The 15,522-nt window shown below is 37.8% G+C and overlaps 1 protein-coding gene across 6 annotated transcripts in view; it reads right to left on the bottom strand.

Moving 5' to 3' along the window:
• The window catches only part of PCCA (propionyl-CoA carboxylase subunit alpha), a 414,132-nt gene that overhangs the window by 61,950 nt on the left and 336,660 nt on the right, over positions 1 to 15,522 (bottom strand). For 5 of the 6 annotated variants that reach the window (XM_039502573.1, XM_039502605.1, XM_039502597.1 and 2 more), the window contains one exon: positions 7,865 to 7,918. The exons of the other annotated variant lie outside the window; for it this stretch is intronic. In XM_039502573.1, coding sequence (XP_039358507.1) covers positions 7,865 to 7,918 — 54 coding nt within the window. The remainder of the gene's footprint in view (positions 1 to 7,864; positions 7,919 to 15,522) is intronic. 6 annotated transcript variants of the gene reach the window in all.

Below are 15,522 nucleotides of genomic sequence, written 5' to 3'. Positions count from 1 at the left end.
GTCTTGCTGTCATATTAGTAGCAAAGGCAAATTATGGAAATATGCAGACCAGAATGGTCCCAGTATGAGATCAGGTTTGGTTTTCAGCCTCCAAGGGAACAATTGCTGAAATTCCAAAGTTCCCTAAAGTTCTTTAATGGAACTGATAAATCTATCAGCACAGCATCCATTTAGATGCTAGGTAAGGGTCACATATTTGCATACTTTCCTGCTAAGCTGATACAATTCAACTAGATATATTATCATATTAAGTTTACCCTCCTGAGTTAAACCGATGGAGTTCAAAATTGTTTTCGATGGTTGTCATTAATCGCTGTTACATCTTAAATGCTCACTTTGAAATCTAATTGTGCTGCTGTACCAAGGGTCATATTAATAGCATTCTTAATGTTAAATCTTGGTAAAACATGTTTATTTTACAGATATTATCACTGAAGCTTAGAAGACTAATGAGAAACAAAGTATATTTATTATCAATAAAAACTTAATTTAAAATGTACATTCTGAGACTTAAATTAGCTTTACTAACTTCATCATGCCTTTGTTTCATTAAGATCCCTAGTTAAGCTTCTCAGCCATATAAATTAATATCTCCTAAACAGCTCTTGGGTAAATGCCAAAACTGCAGCCATCAAAAAGCTGTTTAAAAAATGCAGGCTACACATATGTTTGTTTTTTTGGCAGCAGGAATCTTCCTCAGAAAAGAAAGGCTGAACATTCACCATGATGTAATCATCTTAAGATGGCAGTATTCAATCACTATTTGTAGGTCTTAATCCACCCACAGGAAAATAATTGAACTACCTTTGGCAACTTGTTAACCTATCCTTCAAGCAGCCACCAAGTCCAAACCCTTGTTCTTGCTGCAGAAAGTACCAACAAGCTGAATAAGAGGGAGTTTAAATTTTTCAAGCAAAATACAGAAGAAGTTACAAAGTCCTGTTCATTTTTCTGGAAGGCAAATGGTATCATTTGAGATATTCGAGTACTACAGTGCAATCCACCCTACAAATGCCATCATTGCATAGTCTCATTGGATGTTAAGCTTTCCTTTAAAAACACTGGCCAAGATTTAAATAATTGGGTGCTACTTAGGTTCTTAAGCCCTTATTTAGGTACCTAAGCAAGTGGCCTGATTTTCAAAGAGCACTGGCCACCTAGCAGCTCCACCCAACTGAAACCAATGGGAGCTAATCAGTGCTCAGCACTTTTAAGTCAGGCCACTTATTCAGTAGCCTAAATAAGACTTTAGGTACCTAACTGCAGTAAACCCATTTATTAAAATCTTGGCCTAAAATGTTATTTTATTTATTTATTTTGGCCACTACAGAAGATAGTCATCCCAATCCAAAGAGACGTACTGCTTTGCATCGGTAACCTAACTTTTCAGGAGTCAACTGCAGCAACAAACCTGGCAACTTGCCCATCTCTGAGGCATGAACTTCAAAGACTAACTGGGACTATTGAAATATTATAGCTAATAAACAGAAATAATTTCTTGTGAATTTTTTTTTTTTAAGCAAAGACAACTAAATGCAAAAAAACCCCATTTTTATTTACTTTTTTTTGAAATTCCAGCTGGGATTTTTAAAAGTGTCTAAGTGACTTAGAAACAAAGTCCAATTGACATTCAGGGAGACTTGTATTCTGAAATTACTTAAGCACATTTAGAAATCCCAACTCCAATGTATATCTTAATGTGTTATTACACTTTTCAATGTGACTGAAAGGGAAATCTCTGTGTGAAGATCACTCCCTGCCCTCAGCAGCATCCAGGGTCATTCTGTGGAGAGACAGTAGGCCAGAGGATGCTCATCATCATATTCAAAAGGAATGCACAAAAAAATAACATTTCCTGAGGCAATTATTAACTTTCCCCTGGAATCCCTTCTGCACTGTTTAACTCCCCTGCCAGAAGTCACACTGGAGCAATGCTGCCAGGTGCTCTGGAGCCAGGGTAAAGGAAAAGGGTGATTCCCATGATTGCTATGACTTCAGATAAATTCAGTTCAGATTAGCAAGGATCCCGAGTGATCTTCAGACTCTAGAGACCATACCTACTGCTTACTCTGGAAGAGCAAACTTTGACTCTTGATGGGGGCAGAACTCAATGAGAGGTACTTTGTGAAAACAAACAAAAAAAAGAACTGTGGAAAACCAGAGTAGAGTTTGCAAGATTAAAATGTGAGACTTTTTTCTGTGCTATTAATACTGTCATCCCATTAGATATAATATCTGTAGCTTTTACAGGCTTCAAAATTGCTTTTGAAAGTCCATACAGGCCTTCATAGCTAAAGTTTCAGTAGTGCTATATATTGAAAAACAAGCATGTTCAGAATTGGACTGATCTGTAATGGTGAAAGAAGCAGGTTATTAAACATTTGCCATTGCAACCTGAGTCACAATGTCATACAGTGGAAGCTTCACATTCTCTACCGCAATTTAATTTTACCATGCAAGGATGCCAGAGGGAGAAGACAGAGGAAAGAAACTGACTACACATTGTCGACTTTAGAATTTTCAAGCAATTTATAAGCATTGGCAATGGTACAGGAAGGGTGTCTGAGAAGTGAGCACATATTAATGAAAGTCCATTACCAGGAAAAACAAACTGAAGAGAATGTTCTTGTATTCCTAGCTGTAATTTATAACTAGTTCACAGATTTACTGTAGGTCCACAAAATGACAAAGTATTCAATAAACCAGGTAACAGAATGTGATGGTTTGGTGAATTTGTCTATGTAAAACTTATGAATTCTGACAGAGTTATACATAGAGTTCGTAAAATCAAACCAGCAATGTGTATTGAAGCAGCTATTTGCTAGCAAAGATTGATCAGGCATATCACAAACCCTGTCTGGAAGTCAGTACAAGACAATCAAAAAATCGCTAACATTGAACAACTCAACCCTGATAGAACAATCAGGATGTTAAAGGAAGCTGGTTTTCCCAGATTGCCTGCAGGGGGTAGGGTTGGAGGCGGAGCAATGGAAACTCCCTAGCAGAAAAGAAGGAACAGAGAAAAAGCTGTTATGAGCTGCTGTTAAAAATGGACATGTGGGGAAACCTTGTTACCACTGGTTCTGAACAATCTAAGGGGAAATTTTTGCAGGGGAGATAGAGAGACCCTGAGGCTGAAAAGGAGGGAGTGATGGTACAGGAGGGGGTACTGGGACCCCTAAAAGGACAGCCAACCCCCAAAGGTGGTGAGACACCGGAGAAGGGATTTGTGTGCCAGTTGTGTTCTTTTTCCACAGATCTGTAGATTTCGCTCTTGTGCGTTCTCTATGAGCAAAAGCACCCGTGTTTAAAAATTCCTCTACAGAGTCTCTGTGTTACTTGTTTACCCTGTCCCATTGTCCCAGAAGAAAGAGACAGTAAACCAGAGGGTCAAAAGTTTTGGTGGAACTCTGAGAGAGTGCACCAGCTGCCGGGGAGGCTTGGGAGAACCAGCACTAATTTCAGGGCCTGGGCAACTGGATTGCCCCTGCCAAGAAGGGTATAAGACACAGTGTCTGCACCTGGAGTATGTGCCTAGAGGTCCAGAGACAGAGATGATGCCTAAACTCTGCCCAGCCCCAAGAGCATGTGGGATACAATGTTTGGGTTGTAACATAGGATATCAAAAGTTATGTGAGGTAATAATCTCTGCCAAGATTTTCAAGAAGAAGAACTTAAAGCTAGATACCTATATATTTATGGCCCTGCCTGCTTTCAAAAGTACTCAGAAGCCAACAGCTCTGACTGACGTCAGCAGAAGATAATTGGTGCTGAGCACTTTTTGATTTCAGGCATACCCTAAATAAGGGGTTAGGAGCCTAACTTTAGATCTCCTATTTTTGAAAATCTTCGATTTATTGGATAAAAAGTAGAAACAATGTCTTGTGAGACAATTGAGAAAGAGTTGACTCCTGGTTTCCTTGTACTCCCTCCATCTGTCTGTATCCATCTATTGTTTCTTGTTTTATACTTATATTTTAAGCTTTTCAGGCCTTTTTCATTCCGTGTTTGTACAGCACCTAGCACAATGGGGCCCCAGTCTGGACTAAGGCTCCTCAGTGTTCCTGCTATACTACTCCTGCTAGTAACAGCAACACATAAACTGTCTAATGCTACTATGAACTAACAGAAGAGAGAATCCCAAAGAATTTCTAGTCGTGTCCAGGAACAGGAAACATTACTAAAGACCCACATAAAACCTCTGAATTATGTCAACACTGTGGAATTCAAACTCATGATCCCTACTTCATTTGGAAACAGTAGCATGACTTTTTCCATTTTCATTTTAAAACAGCAGAAACAAATACCTTTGCTGCTACTTAACAGAAAATCTTCACAAGTTTACTATACATTATGCTTTAATATTCATATTAAAGCTTTTTATTTAATTGCAAGTCTTTCTGTTGAAGTGTACATTCCCCCGTCTGTTAACTAACTATATGGGATGCCAAAGAGGTTTCTAATAGAGAAGCATTCTCGGCTTCTCTTCAGTGTCTGTCAGCCAGCTCAATGAAGTTGAGACTCATTTCTTATCAGAAACCAGTAGCAAAACTGCTTTTGCTGTCTAATGTCAGGAAATAAAGTGAATTATTTTATCTAAGCTGATGCCCTCATGACAAGTTGGATAACTGTGCTCCCAATTAGCTGGTTCTAAAAACATGTGCTGATGAAAAGGTATATGGGGCATGTGCTAAGTAGCACCACGCTGCTTGTCAGCATTGAAACTCATGATGAATTTGCATACGTATGAAACTGAGAATGCTTGAAGCTAGTTTTTCTTCTCTCAACAGAAAATATTAAAATAAAATATAAATTGTTTTTCTAACCAATTTCTACAGTGATGTATAGCATATGCAAGCAGAATACTGAGAAATCTAAATATCATATCACCAAATATTTCTTTCAAGCATTTAGTGCAGGGGTAGGCAACCTATGGCACACGTGCCGAAGGCAGCACACGAGCTGATTTTCAGTGGCACTCACACTGCCCTGTCCTGGCCATCAGTCCAGGGGCTCTGCATTTTAATTTAATTTTAAATGAAGCTTCTTAAACATTTGAAAAACCTTATTTAATTTACTTACAACAATAGTTTAGTTATATATTATAGATTTAAAGAAAGAGATCTTCTAAAAACGTTAAAATGTATGACTGGCACACAAAACCTTAAATTAGAGTGAATAAATGAAGACTCGGCACATCACTTCTGAAAGGTTGCCGGCCTCTGCTTTAGTGTTATGAGGGGAAAAACCGCACTGCCAACCTTATAATGCATTGACTAGCCTTCTGTCTGTTAGTAATGGGCATGGTAGTGCATACTTACTGGAGTTCCCAAAAAGAGGTTCTAAGAGTGGAGAAAGGGGTCCTCTTTTCTAGCTTTGGAGTTATATTTTTATTAGTTATTATTATTGATATGACAGCAATTCTCCAAAAGCACTAATCCATATCAGCCCTTCCCCCTGTGCTAGATGCTGCATCAATACACAGGAGGATGCTGTTCTTGGCCCAAAGCTTGTAATCTGAAGAGAAACTCAGATACATGGTAGAGGAAAGCGATGAAATATAGCTCAGAGTGACAGCTGACAAACAGCATGGAAGTTCTGATTTTTTTAATCTCTCCCCCTCTATTGAGTAGTAGGTTGGGGTGCAGGGGAGGCAGGAGGGGATTAGTTAACAATAGCAAAGGCGTGGGGAAGGAAGGTGATAAGGAGAGCAGAATGGAGAGGAGCAGAGACACCAGGGAGAGTGAGACAAGCAATGGGGAGGACTTTGAGGGAGAAGGGAAGTCAGAGCAAAGAGCCAATCTGAAAAGGAGAGAACATCCAGAATTCTCTTACCTAACCCTGCATCCCTTCAACATAACCTCTTCTGTTGCAAGGAATTATCAATTCTGCTTCCAAATACTGAAAAGATCTTACACGTAGCTTAGAAAACAGACTTAGAAAAAGGTTTGTCTCCGTTACTATTTTTCTAATCTACTGATTACAATTCTCTCTTTAGGTTCAACCAACAAGAAACATGTTAAGACTAGTCTGTATTACATCATCTACATTAAGTGCCTGACAGTGCACACTAAGTGCTCTTCTTCTCTTCTCCCCCACTCCAAAAACATATTCTGGTTTTTTTTTACCTTTTTCATTAAATAATTATTAGGTTTTCTGAACAGATGCAGATTCGATAAAGCAGTGTGAGCTAATCAATATTAGTTTTAGTTAAGATAGTAATCATCAGCAATAGAGAATTAAACAAACGACTGTAAGATCCTATTTGTTTTACTTTCAATGTCTTAAAGCTAAAAGCGTATCAAGACTGTAAGCTTTCTAGGGTACGGACTGCCTTTTTCTTGTGTATTTGTACAGCCCATAGCACAATGAGGTACTGTTGTAACACTGGGGTTCCTGGAATTACCACAATACAAATTAATAATAATAGTAATTAATAATAAAAACACACACTTGCATCCCACTTAAAAAAAAAAAAACAAAAACCTCACTAGTCATAGAATTGACCAGTACCTTCCAAAGTTTGGTGATGCTGAGAAATACGGTTTTGATTAAACCCTATTTTGACTTTTTACTATTAACTGACCAAGATGTGTTAGTATTCTTATGCAAGAGTCTCAATAATTATTTTTTCCTGCTGTGAGACTATCAGACCAGCCATGTAACAGCAGCCTTTCCTGCAAAGCAAGTGACCAGTATAGGGTGACCAGACAGCAAATGTGAAAAATTGGGACAGGGTTGGGGGGTAATAGGAAAAAGACCCAAAAATCGGGACTGTCCCTATAAAATCGGGACATCTGGTCACCCTTGACCAGTGCCAAAGCCCAACATCATAAATAGGGCAGTGTTCACTGATTGTTAAGCACCAATAATGTGGCTGGTAATGAATGAGACCTAAGTAAAAGCACAATCCTCGAGCAGAAGTTATTACAGCAGTTTACTTTTTTTTTTAAATCTGTTCAAAGCTTTAAGTTTAGAATTAACTTGGAAAAATACAATTAGAGCCCTTTAAGTATCACTTTAACCACATGACTGACAGAATTAAGATACCGTTTCGATAAGAATTAAGATACCATTTTGATATAGAGTATGTAGACTTAGAAGCATCTATCACTTAACACACAATTTTGTTTTTCCATCTTACATGAGTACCCAAGATACACAAAAGAGGCAAAAGATCTGTCCGATTGCTTAGTTCTCCCATGGTAGAGACCTGGCCATGATTCTTAGTCTATTGTTCTGCAGGCCAGCAAGAACTGAGGGAGAGCTGTGGAAATAGCTCTCAGCTCCTCAGGGTAGAGTGAGACAATGAGGATGGAGGCAGCGCTTTGCATTGCCCATTAAAAGAGCTATTCTCATCTAGTCCTCCTTAGCTGGGAGGATGGCTACTACAATGCCTTGAGGATGAGCAGTATAGAGTGAAAGAAATTGACCCTGGGCTCAGACAAAGATGTACAGAACACCAGTGGATGAGCAGGGAGTGGGAGGAGAGAAATCAGATTTCAGTCCATTTCATCTGAATATATTCCAATAGATTACAAGCTTAAAATCTCCTATGTTTTACAAGTTTATCTTCATTTATACCTTACCCTTTTAGGGGCCAAAAAGTTAGACTCATATCAAGTGAAATGTGGAATGTAAACATTTTGTAGCATTCACTGAAAGATAGCTCTGCTTCCATCCACTTTGAAATACCTGGAATGGGGATTTTATGTATCCTATACTTTGAAGCAAACACAAGCTAAAACAGATACTGACAAAATTCATGAACACAGGTGTGTGTGCAGTCATTATCAACTGCCTATTTTTTGTTGTTATATTTCAATACAAACATAATGTAGTATAGTAAATCTTGAATACTTACCACTGTGCCCAGAAACTGAATGCTTATGTTTCCAGCTGCATCTCGAGAGAGGCACTGAAAGAAACAGGTGTAAAAACTAATTAGGAGCTTTCTCAGTAAGTTGAAGCAGTGCTATTTTCTTCTTGTAAGGTCTGCAGGAAATAACCAAAATGTCGGTACATATATTACATATGCACAAAATAAGCATAATGTAAAAATGTATTTAAGAGCTTCAGTGCTAAGAAGTTGATTCATACTTAAGCTCAAATGCTAGTTTTTGCTTTAACAGATTCTAACAAATTTACTTTGAAGAGTACTGAAAACAAATGTGTCTACGTACAATGAAGAACGTGTGTGTTTTCAGAGAGATGGACGTTATGATATGCAAGAACACTACAACAGTGAAACAGATGACATAGGGAAGTTGTGAAAGATCCTTCACTGGAAGTTTTCAAAAGGAGGCTGTCTTTGTTTAATCCTGAGCTGATGGTGTCAAATTTGCAGATGAACTGAAGCTCAGCAGTTTCTCTTTGAAGTCTGGTCCTGAAGTTTTTTTGCTGCAGGATGGCCACCTTAAGGTCTGCTATTGTGTGGCCAGGGAGGTTGAAGTGTTCTCCTACAGGTTTTTGTATATTGCCATTCCTAATATCTAATTTATGTCCATTTATCCTTTTCCGCAGAGACTGTCCAGTTTGGCGGATGTACATAGCAGAGGGGCATTGCTGGCATATGATGGCATATATTACATTGGTGGACATGCAGGTGAATGAGCCGGTGATGGTGTGGCTGGTGTAGATATGTGGGCAGAGTTGGCATCAAGGTTTGTTGCATGGATTGGTTCCTGAGTTAGAGTTACTATGGTGCAGTGTGCAGTTACTGGTGAGAATATGCTTCAGGTTGGCAGGTTGTCTGTGGGCGAGGACTGGCCTGCCACCCAAGGCCTGTGAAAGTGTGGGATCATTGTCCAGGATGGGTTGCAGATCCCTGATGATGCGTTGGAGGGGTTTTTGCTGGGGACTGTATGTGATGGCCATTGGAGTCCTGTTGGTTTCTTTCTTGGGTTTGTCTTGCAGTAGGAGGCTTCTGGGTACACATCTGGCTCTGTTGATCTGTTTCCTTATTTCCTCGTGCGGGTATTGTAGTTTTGAGAATGCTTGATGGAGATTTTGTAGGTGTTGGTCTCTGTCTGAGGGGTTAGAGCAGATACGGTTGTAAAGAAGTTACTGCTCCTTTTGAGTCTTTTCCTCCTTCAGTTCAAAAGCTGTTCACAGCACACATGTTTCACAGAGAAATTCTACACTAGACCAAACTGATATATTTTACACTATATTTCTAAAGCATTTTCATGGGAAGAAGCGTTTTGACTTAACTTTTCAAATTTACCTGTAAAATAAGTGAATATGTACTCCTCTGTCTGACTTACAGAAGATAATATTTAATGCAATTAGCTGTACTATTTAATATAAATTATACTGTCAGAATACTAATTCTCTGATTTGCTCTGTGATATCTCTATTTTTTCTCACAGCTGTCAAATTACTGTATGCATAGGCCCTCACACAGCATATGTGGTTAAGAGCTTTGCTGAATGAAGAACAAAGTCAAAAAGTGTAAATACACAGTATAGCTCTAAATTTAAAGAGATATAAATATCTATACAATATGCCCTGTGTGTCGGTATGTATGGAAGCATATACAATATATTACAAGGATAGGTATAAAATGCAAACTAACATTAGTACTTTCAGATTTTAAAGACAGTTACAATGAAGTGACAAAATGTTACACAACCGTAGTACTAAGTTAAATGCTGTCCCTTTTCTGACAATGTGGCATGTTTTGCAGCTATATATATATATATATATATATATAAAAGCAATAGCTTTCCTACCACAGTCTAAATTTGCATTTTTTAATTTATTTTTTTTTACTAACAGGTCATATACTGACACTGCAATCTGTACAATCATATGAAAACAAAGAAGGATGTGCCAAGGCCTGACATATTTCAACAATAATGATTAATGGAAAATGGAAAATATGGGAAATAAAATTTCATACAAAACCTGACGTTTACTTTTATAAAGGAAACAGGAATATACACTTTTCCCACAGTCTAGGATAAACACAATCAGGTTTTGGAAACTGCAAAGAAGAACAAAGTACCGACAGTCTACAATGAATGAACTGTATGCCAAAACAAACAAGTACTGACCACTTGATAAGCTGTCAGAAAATGGCAAGTTGAAAAAAAAAACAAAACAATAAAACATAAGGGACTTAATTTCTTTTTTTCCTGGAATGCCCTCGCCTTCATTAGAGTGCTGTCACTTACTGTGCTGCCCTTTTATCCCCTTGAAGAGGCCATTAACAATAATTTCATAGCCTGATAAAATTTCCATTTTTTTGGCTAATCTCCCCATCACTCATTTCATAGAGGAATACAAAGCAAAACAAAAAAACTGTTTCTGTTTTTCCTTTAAACACTTTCAAAGCAATAGCTTTGTATGGTGAATGGACTTGTGGGTTTTAATAGCTATGGATCAGATCCTGGAAACCTCTCCTCATGCAGGTTGTCTTTACTCATATGAGCAGTCCTTTTGTTTCCAATGAGACTACTCACATGTAAGATCTCCTTGCATGCTAGGAGATTTGCAAAATCAGATCCAAAGAAAGCAAGGACTTCACCACACTTTCAAGTAACTAAAATGCTTGTTCATGTGATAACTGTTGAGTCATCTAGAAAATAAATTCAGAAACATGTAGATTAGAATCTACAACCTAAAACCAAATACATATTTATACCCAAAAAGTTGTCTTCCATCACTACAGTATCAGTGCTAAGAAGATAAATACCCTCTTCCTTAGCCTGTTATCGTTGAAAGGGCATAAGCATCGCAGTACGATAAGTCCCCATGGCACCTGCTTACACTGTATCCAATATGTGGTACAGCACTCAGTCTTCAATAGTATCAAGAGTTCACTGTAAGCATTAAAATCCATCCCTCAAATTAACAGAGTGAGGAGAAAAAAGTCAGGGTGGGGGAAGGAGAGGAAAATTAAAAAAAAACAACAGAGGGGGAAAAAGAAATTTTCCTTCTGGGCATATTTAAAAAAAAAAAAAAAGTGGATAGATTCTCCAAATCAACCATATGTTACCAAGACCAAAAAGAAAACTGCCAGGCTTTTGAACACCATATTACAAAAGAAGTCAGCACATTATCATAATTAATGTTTCAAATTACAGTTGTAAATAAATCTCAGCTGTTAAATGTGATTAGATTTTTTTTAAAGCACATCGAAAGGAGTTATTTCTGTTCTACTGGTGGGCTTGTTACTGAGATCTGTAAATGCAATTGATGTTTTCAGGAAAATGAAAGAAGATGGTTAACAGTTTCTCTTATTTTCTACCTTTTTAGAAAAAGAATATACCAGTCTCCACGTATTCTAATTTGTATATTTACATGAACTATACATTCTAATACATGGTTTCATATTATGTGTGATAACAGGGAAGTAATCAAATGCAAGTAACCAGAAAGAACAGCTAATACCTGCAACATGTAAAAACCTTTTTTAAAGTAATTTGCAAAACATGTACTTAGAGGTCTGAAGCAGAAGATAATACATGCAAAGTATATTTCTACCGTTTTCACAAAGCCTAAATAATATATTTTTTTCCTGTGAAAATTGTAACATTATGTTATATGTGTGAATCATAGGATTTTTTAAAATAATTTATATTCTTTTTGATTAAATTAATACAGGTTGAGAGATTCTAAGTTAACAAAATCCCATTTAAAACTATCATTTTTTTTCATGTGAACTCAGGTGGCAGACAGCTAAACTCAAAATTGTAGAAAATATGAATTAACTTTAAAAAACATTTAAATTCTAAAAGCTATCAAATTCACATACAATGATTAATATTATGTACATGTGGTTTTGTGTATATTATGCTGTATGTATATATTTATATTTACACATAAATATAACATGTACATTCAGGATATGATCTGTATAAACAAAGTATATAACTAGGAAGTGTAAATCCATGTGCATATATCTACATATAAGTACAGACATGGGTGCAATCACACATATCTGCATGATTATATGCAATAATGCAATCATTTCACAAGGAATCAATTCAGTCTGGTGTTTCCCACTAAATTACAAGAGGTTTGTGTGACACTACTCCAAATTCTTCTGCTTTGCCATAGAAAATTAGTTCCACTTAGTTGGATATCAATGAGCTATTCAGTGTATGATGCAGTAGGGTTACAATCAGCTAAGTACTCAAGCCTGCAATGGATAAGTACCTTTAGATAAAAATGAAATTGAGAAACAAGCTATAAAAGAGGGGTGAGGAAAAGAAAACTCCCCCCAAAATACAAAGTATGAGAGAGAGAGGCAGACACACCACACCAATACAGATAGGATTAGAACGGAAGAAGATCTCAAGGTATTTGCCAGAAGTGTTCAGATACTCTTGGATCTGCAGATTACCTGCTGTGAGCAGGTGGAGAGAAGAAATGACTGCAAACAAAGAAACTGAAACAGACCAATAGCAGTTGCTTTGCTTAAAAATGAACAGCTAATGTGTCGAGTCAAAACGAATATTCACTAACAAGAAAAAAGATATTAAAGCCTAGCAAACAAATATCTTGTGATACTGAAAACTACTTCATTTGCTCAAGGTAAGATGAAGAGAACTTGGGTTTTTTAAAATATGTAAATATGGCACCAAGGCAAAAACAGTGGGGTAAAATGTATTAAAATATACAGAATAAAAACACACAAAAAGTACCTAAAAATAATTACAGTAATATCACAACCCATGTGAATACTCTGAACACATTTTAAATACCGCAGCAAAAAAATTTTAAAAAGCGGCCATTACTTTAGCGTGGATCGATGTGTTTACCAACTTGACACACTAAGGAACTGATTTTCAGAGATGCCAAAAAAAGCTCTGGTTTATCATGTTGGGAACCCAAACACTGATTCACTCAAAATTAGTACACACTTTAGATAATTTAACCTATGAAAATATGGGCTATACCTACATGTGATTTATTTCTAAAATAGAGGAATGGAAAAAATCAGTATTTTAAAATTTGCAAAATTTCCCCAAATTTCTTCCTTCCCAGTTTTCTTCCCCACCTGGACACCCTGAAAATACACCCCCGCCCCCCAAGATCCACATGGACCTCAGAGATCTGCTGGAGGCAATAAACGTCTGTGAAGAAGCCCCTTGACTCCACACATGCCTTTCCTACCTCTGTTCCCTGCAGAAGACTTGCATTAAGGAACTTGCCTAACCAGGGCTGTGCCTGGAAGAGCTGGTAAGAGTTCCACAGTGCAGAGGAGGAAATTGCATAAATTACTGCAGATTAGAGCCACAGGAACTTATTCAGCAAGTTGTGTGCGCTTGGGGAATCTGAATCCCAGGAGGTGGGCCACCCAGCCTTGCCTCCTGACACTTCAGAGTTGAAATGTTAATATGTACAGCCAACTGATTGACTACACTTGTGGTTCATAATTAAAAATGTTCAACAGCCCAGCCAAAGTTTAGCCAGATTTATTGTCTAAAGACAAAACAGTACAATAACCAAAAGAGATGCACATACCCTTATCCCAGGAAGCAAGTCTTATCTTACACACAACGTGCACTTTGAAGATACACCCCAAAACTACCTCTTTATGTCATGACTGCTTACAAGTTAAAAAGCACTTTCTCCGTCACCTAAGATCTAACTCATTGGTTCCTTAACTTGTTGTTCTGTACCTTTCCTTATCTCTGTTTTGGATATCACATTCCAAACCAGTCAGGCATAGTGGTATATCCCAACCTGTGCTAAGATATACCATTCATGTATCTTCCTATTTGCTAATGCCAAAGCTGACTTCAGCTTTGGGAAATATTGTAGGTACACCTGTAGCTGAGGTAGATGTATTCGTTCCCTGTAGATGCAGTCTTCCAGATAACCTTCTGGATGGACAGTAACCAACTTATCAAATATTGCAGTCTCAGGATCTAATATCAGTACAAGCACTGTAAAAGAAATCTACACAGAACCCAACGCTGAGAACAACTGTTTGGAAGAACATGTGTCTCGATTAGGATGCGATGTCACTGACCCCAAATTATGAACTGTACTAAGTGGAATTTGCGTACACCATTTAATTCATTGCCAATTTACAATAGCCTCTGTTATGCACTGGGGACAATACCATTTAGCCAATTATTCGTAATATTAGGTAAATTTCCCCTTTTCAACAGTCCCTAATGAACTGGTTATGGTAGTTAATGCCCATAAATAGTGCACATAATTAATTAGTCAATTTTTACTTGTTTGGTTAAACAGTTTAGCAAAGTCTTCTTGATTAGCTACTGGGTCTTGAGCATGTTCCTGATAAAATGTTATTAGCCCGCCTCATGACCTTTGCAGTTTTGTTTTCTCTAAATCATGCTATTATGTTAAATCCCAATAGAATAGTTTAAGAGACAAGATGGGTGAGCTACTAGCTTTTACTGGACCAACTTCTGTCAGTGAGAGAGAAGCTTTCAAGTTTTCCCAGAGCTCTTCTACACCTCACCCACCTTGTCTCTAATATCCTGGGACCACACTGCATAATAGAATAGTTGGTTAACAAGCTTTGGAAACCCTACCACAAATTTTCATATGCTGGGATGCCTTGTATTTTTAAACTGTCATGCAGTGCAGACAATACACCACCGTGCAATCCTACACCTCATGATCATCATCATGGCCCCAGTTGAGACTGAACACAAACCCTCTTAAATTATTCTCTCTCTATCTTAGCTGTCCCCCTTCTTTCTCCTATATTACCATATTGCATTTTACTTTATTGTGGTATCTTTATTTCTGCTCTCTGTTCATAGTCTCATAGACTCATAGACTTTACGGTCAGAAGGGACCATTATGATCATTTAGTCTGACCTCCTGCACAATGCAGGCCACAGAATCTCACCCACCCACTCCTGTAAGAAACCCCTAACCTATGTCTGAGTTATTGAAGTCCTCAAATCGTGGTTTGAAGACCTCAAGCTGCAGAGAATCCTCCAGCAAGTGGCCCATGCCCCATGCTGCAGAGGAAGGCGAAAAACCTCCAGGGCCTCTGCCAATCTGCCCTGGAGGAAAATTCCTTTCCGACCCCAAATATGGCGATCAGTTAAACCCTGAGCATGTGGGCAAGACTCACCAGCCAGCACCCAGGAAAGAATTCTCTGTAGTAACTCAGATCCCAACCCATCTAACAACCCATCCTCACACTGGAGAATGTGTGTGTCAGGAGAGAAGCTCTCTTATGATGTAATACTTGAGTATAAATATTCTTTTGGTGTGAACTTTTTCCTTACAACCATTCATACAAAGTATTCTGAGTCACTAGGATTTGAAACTCCTCTGAAGAAAATTATGATGCTATGGTATTGTGATAGCTAATACTTTTAAATTAACCTTTTGGATAGTAAAGGCTTTTGTCAGATGAAGAAGCTGAGAGCTAAATTGAAAAAGGTGACTGCAGATGTGAACTTATTGCAGGAGACTTAGCTCATTAAAAAGGCAAACCAAGTCTATAGGGACTGGGTGAGCAGAGTAATTAACTCTTCCTTCTAGGAAGAGAGGAATGGCCATTCCTTTTCCTAATGT

The sequence above is a fragment of the Mauremys reevesii genome, linkage group 1 (genome assembly GCF_016161935.1).
Source record: "Mauremys reevesii isolate NIE-2019 linkage group 1, ASM1616193v1, whole genome shotgun sequence".
NCBI lineage: Eukaryota > Metazoa > Chordata > Testudines > Geoemydidae > Mauremys > Mauremys reevesii.
Note: the sequence above shows the minus strand (reverse complement) of the source record. Positions and strands in the feature narration are given on the sequence as shown.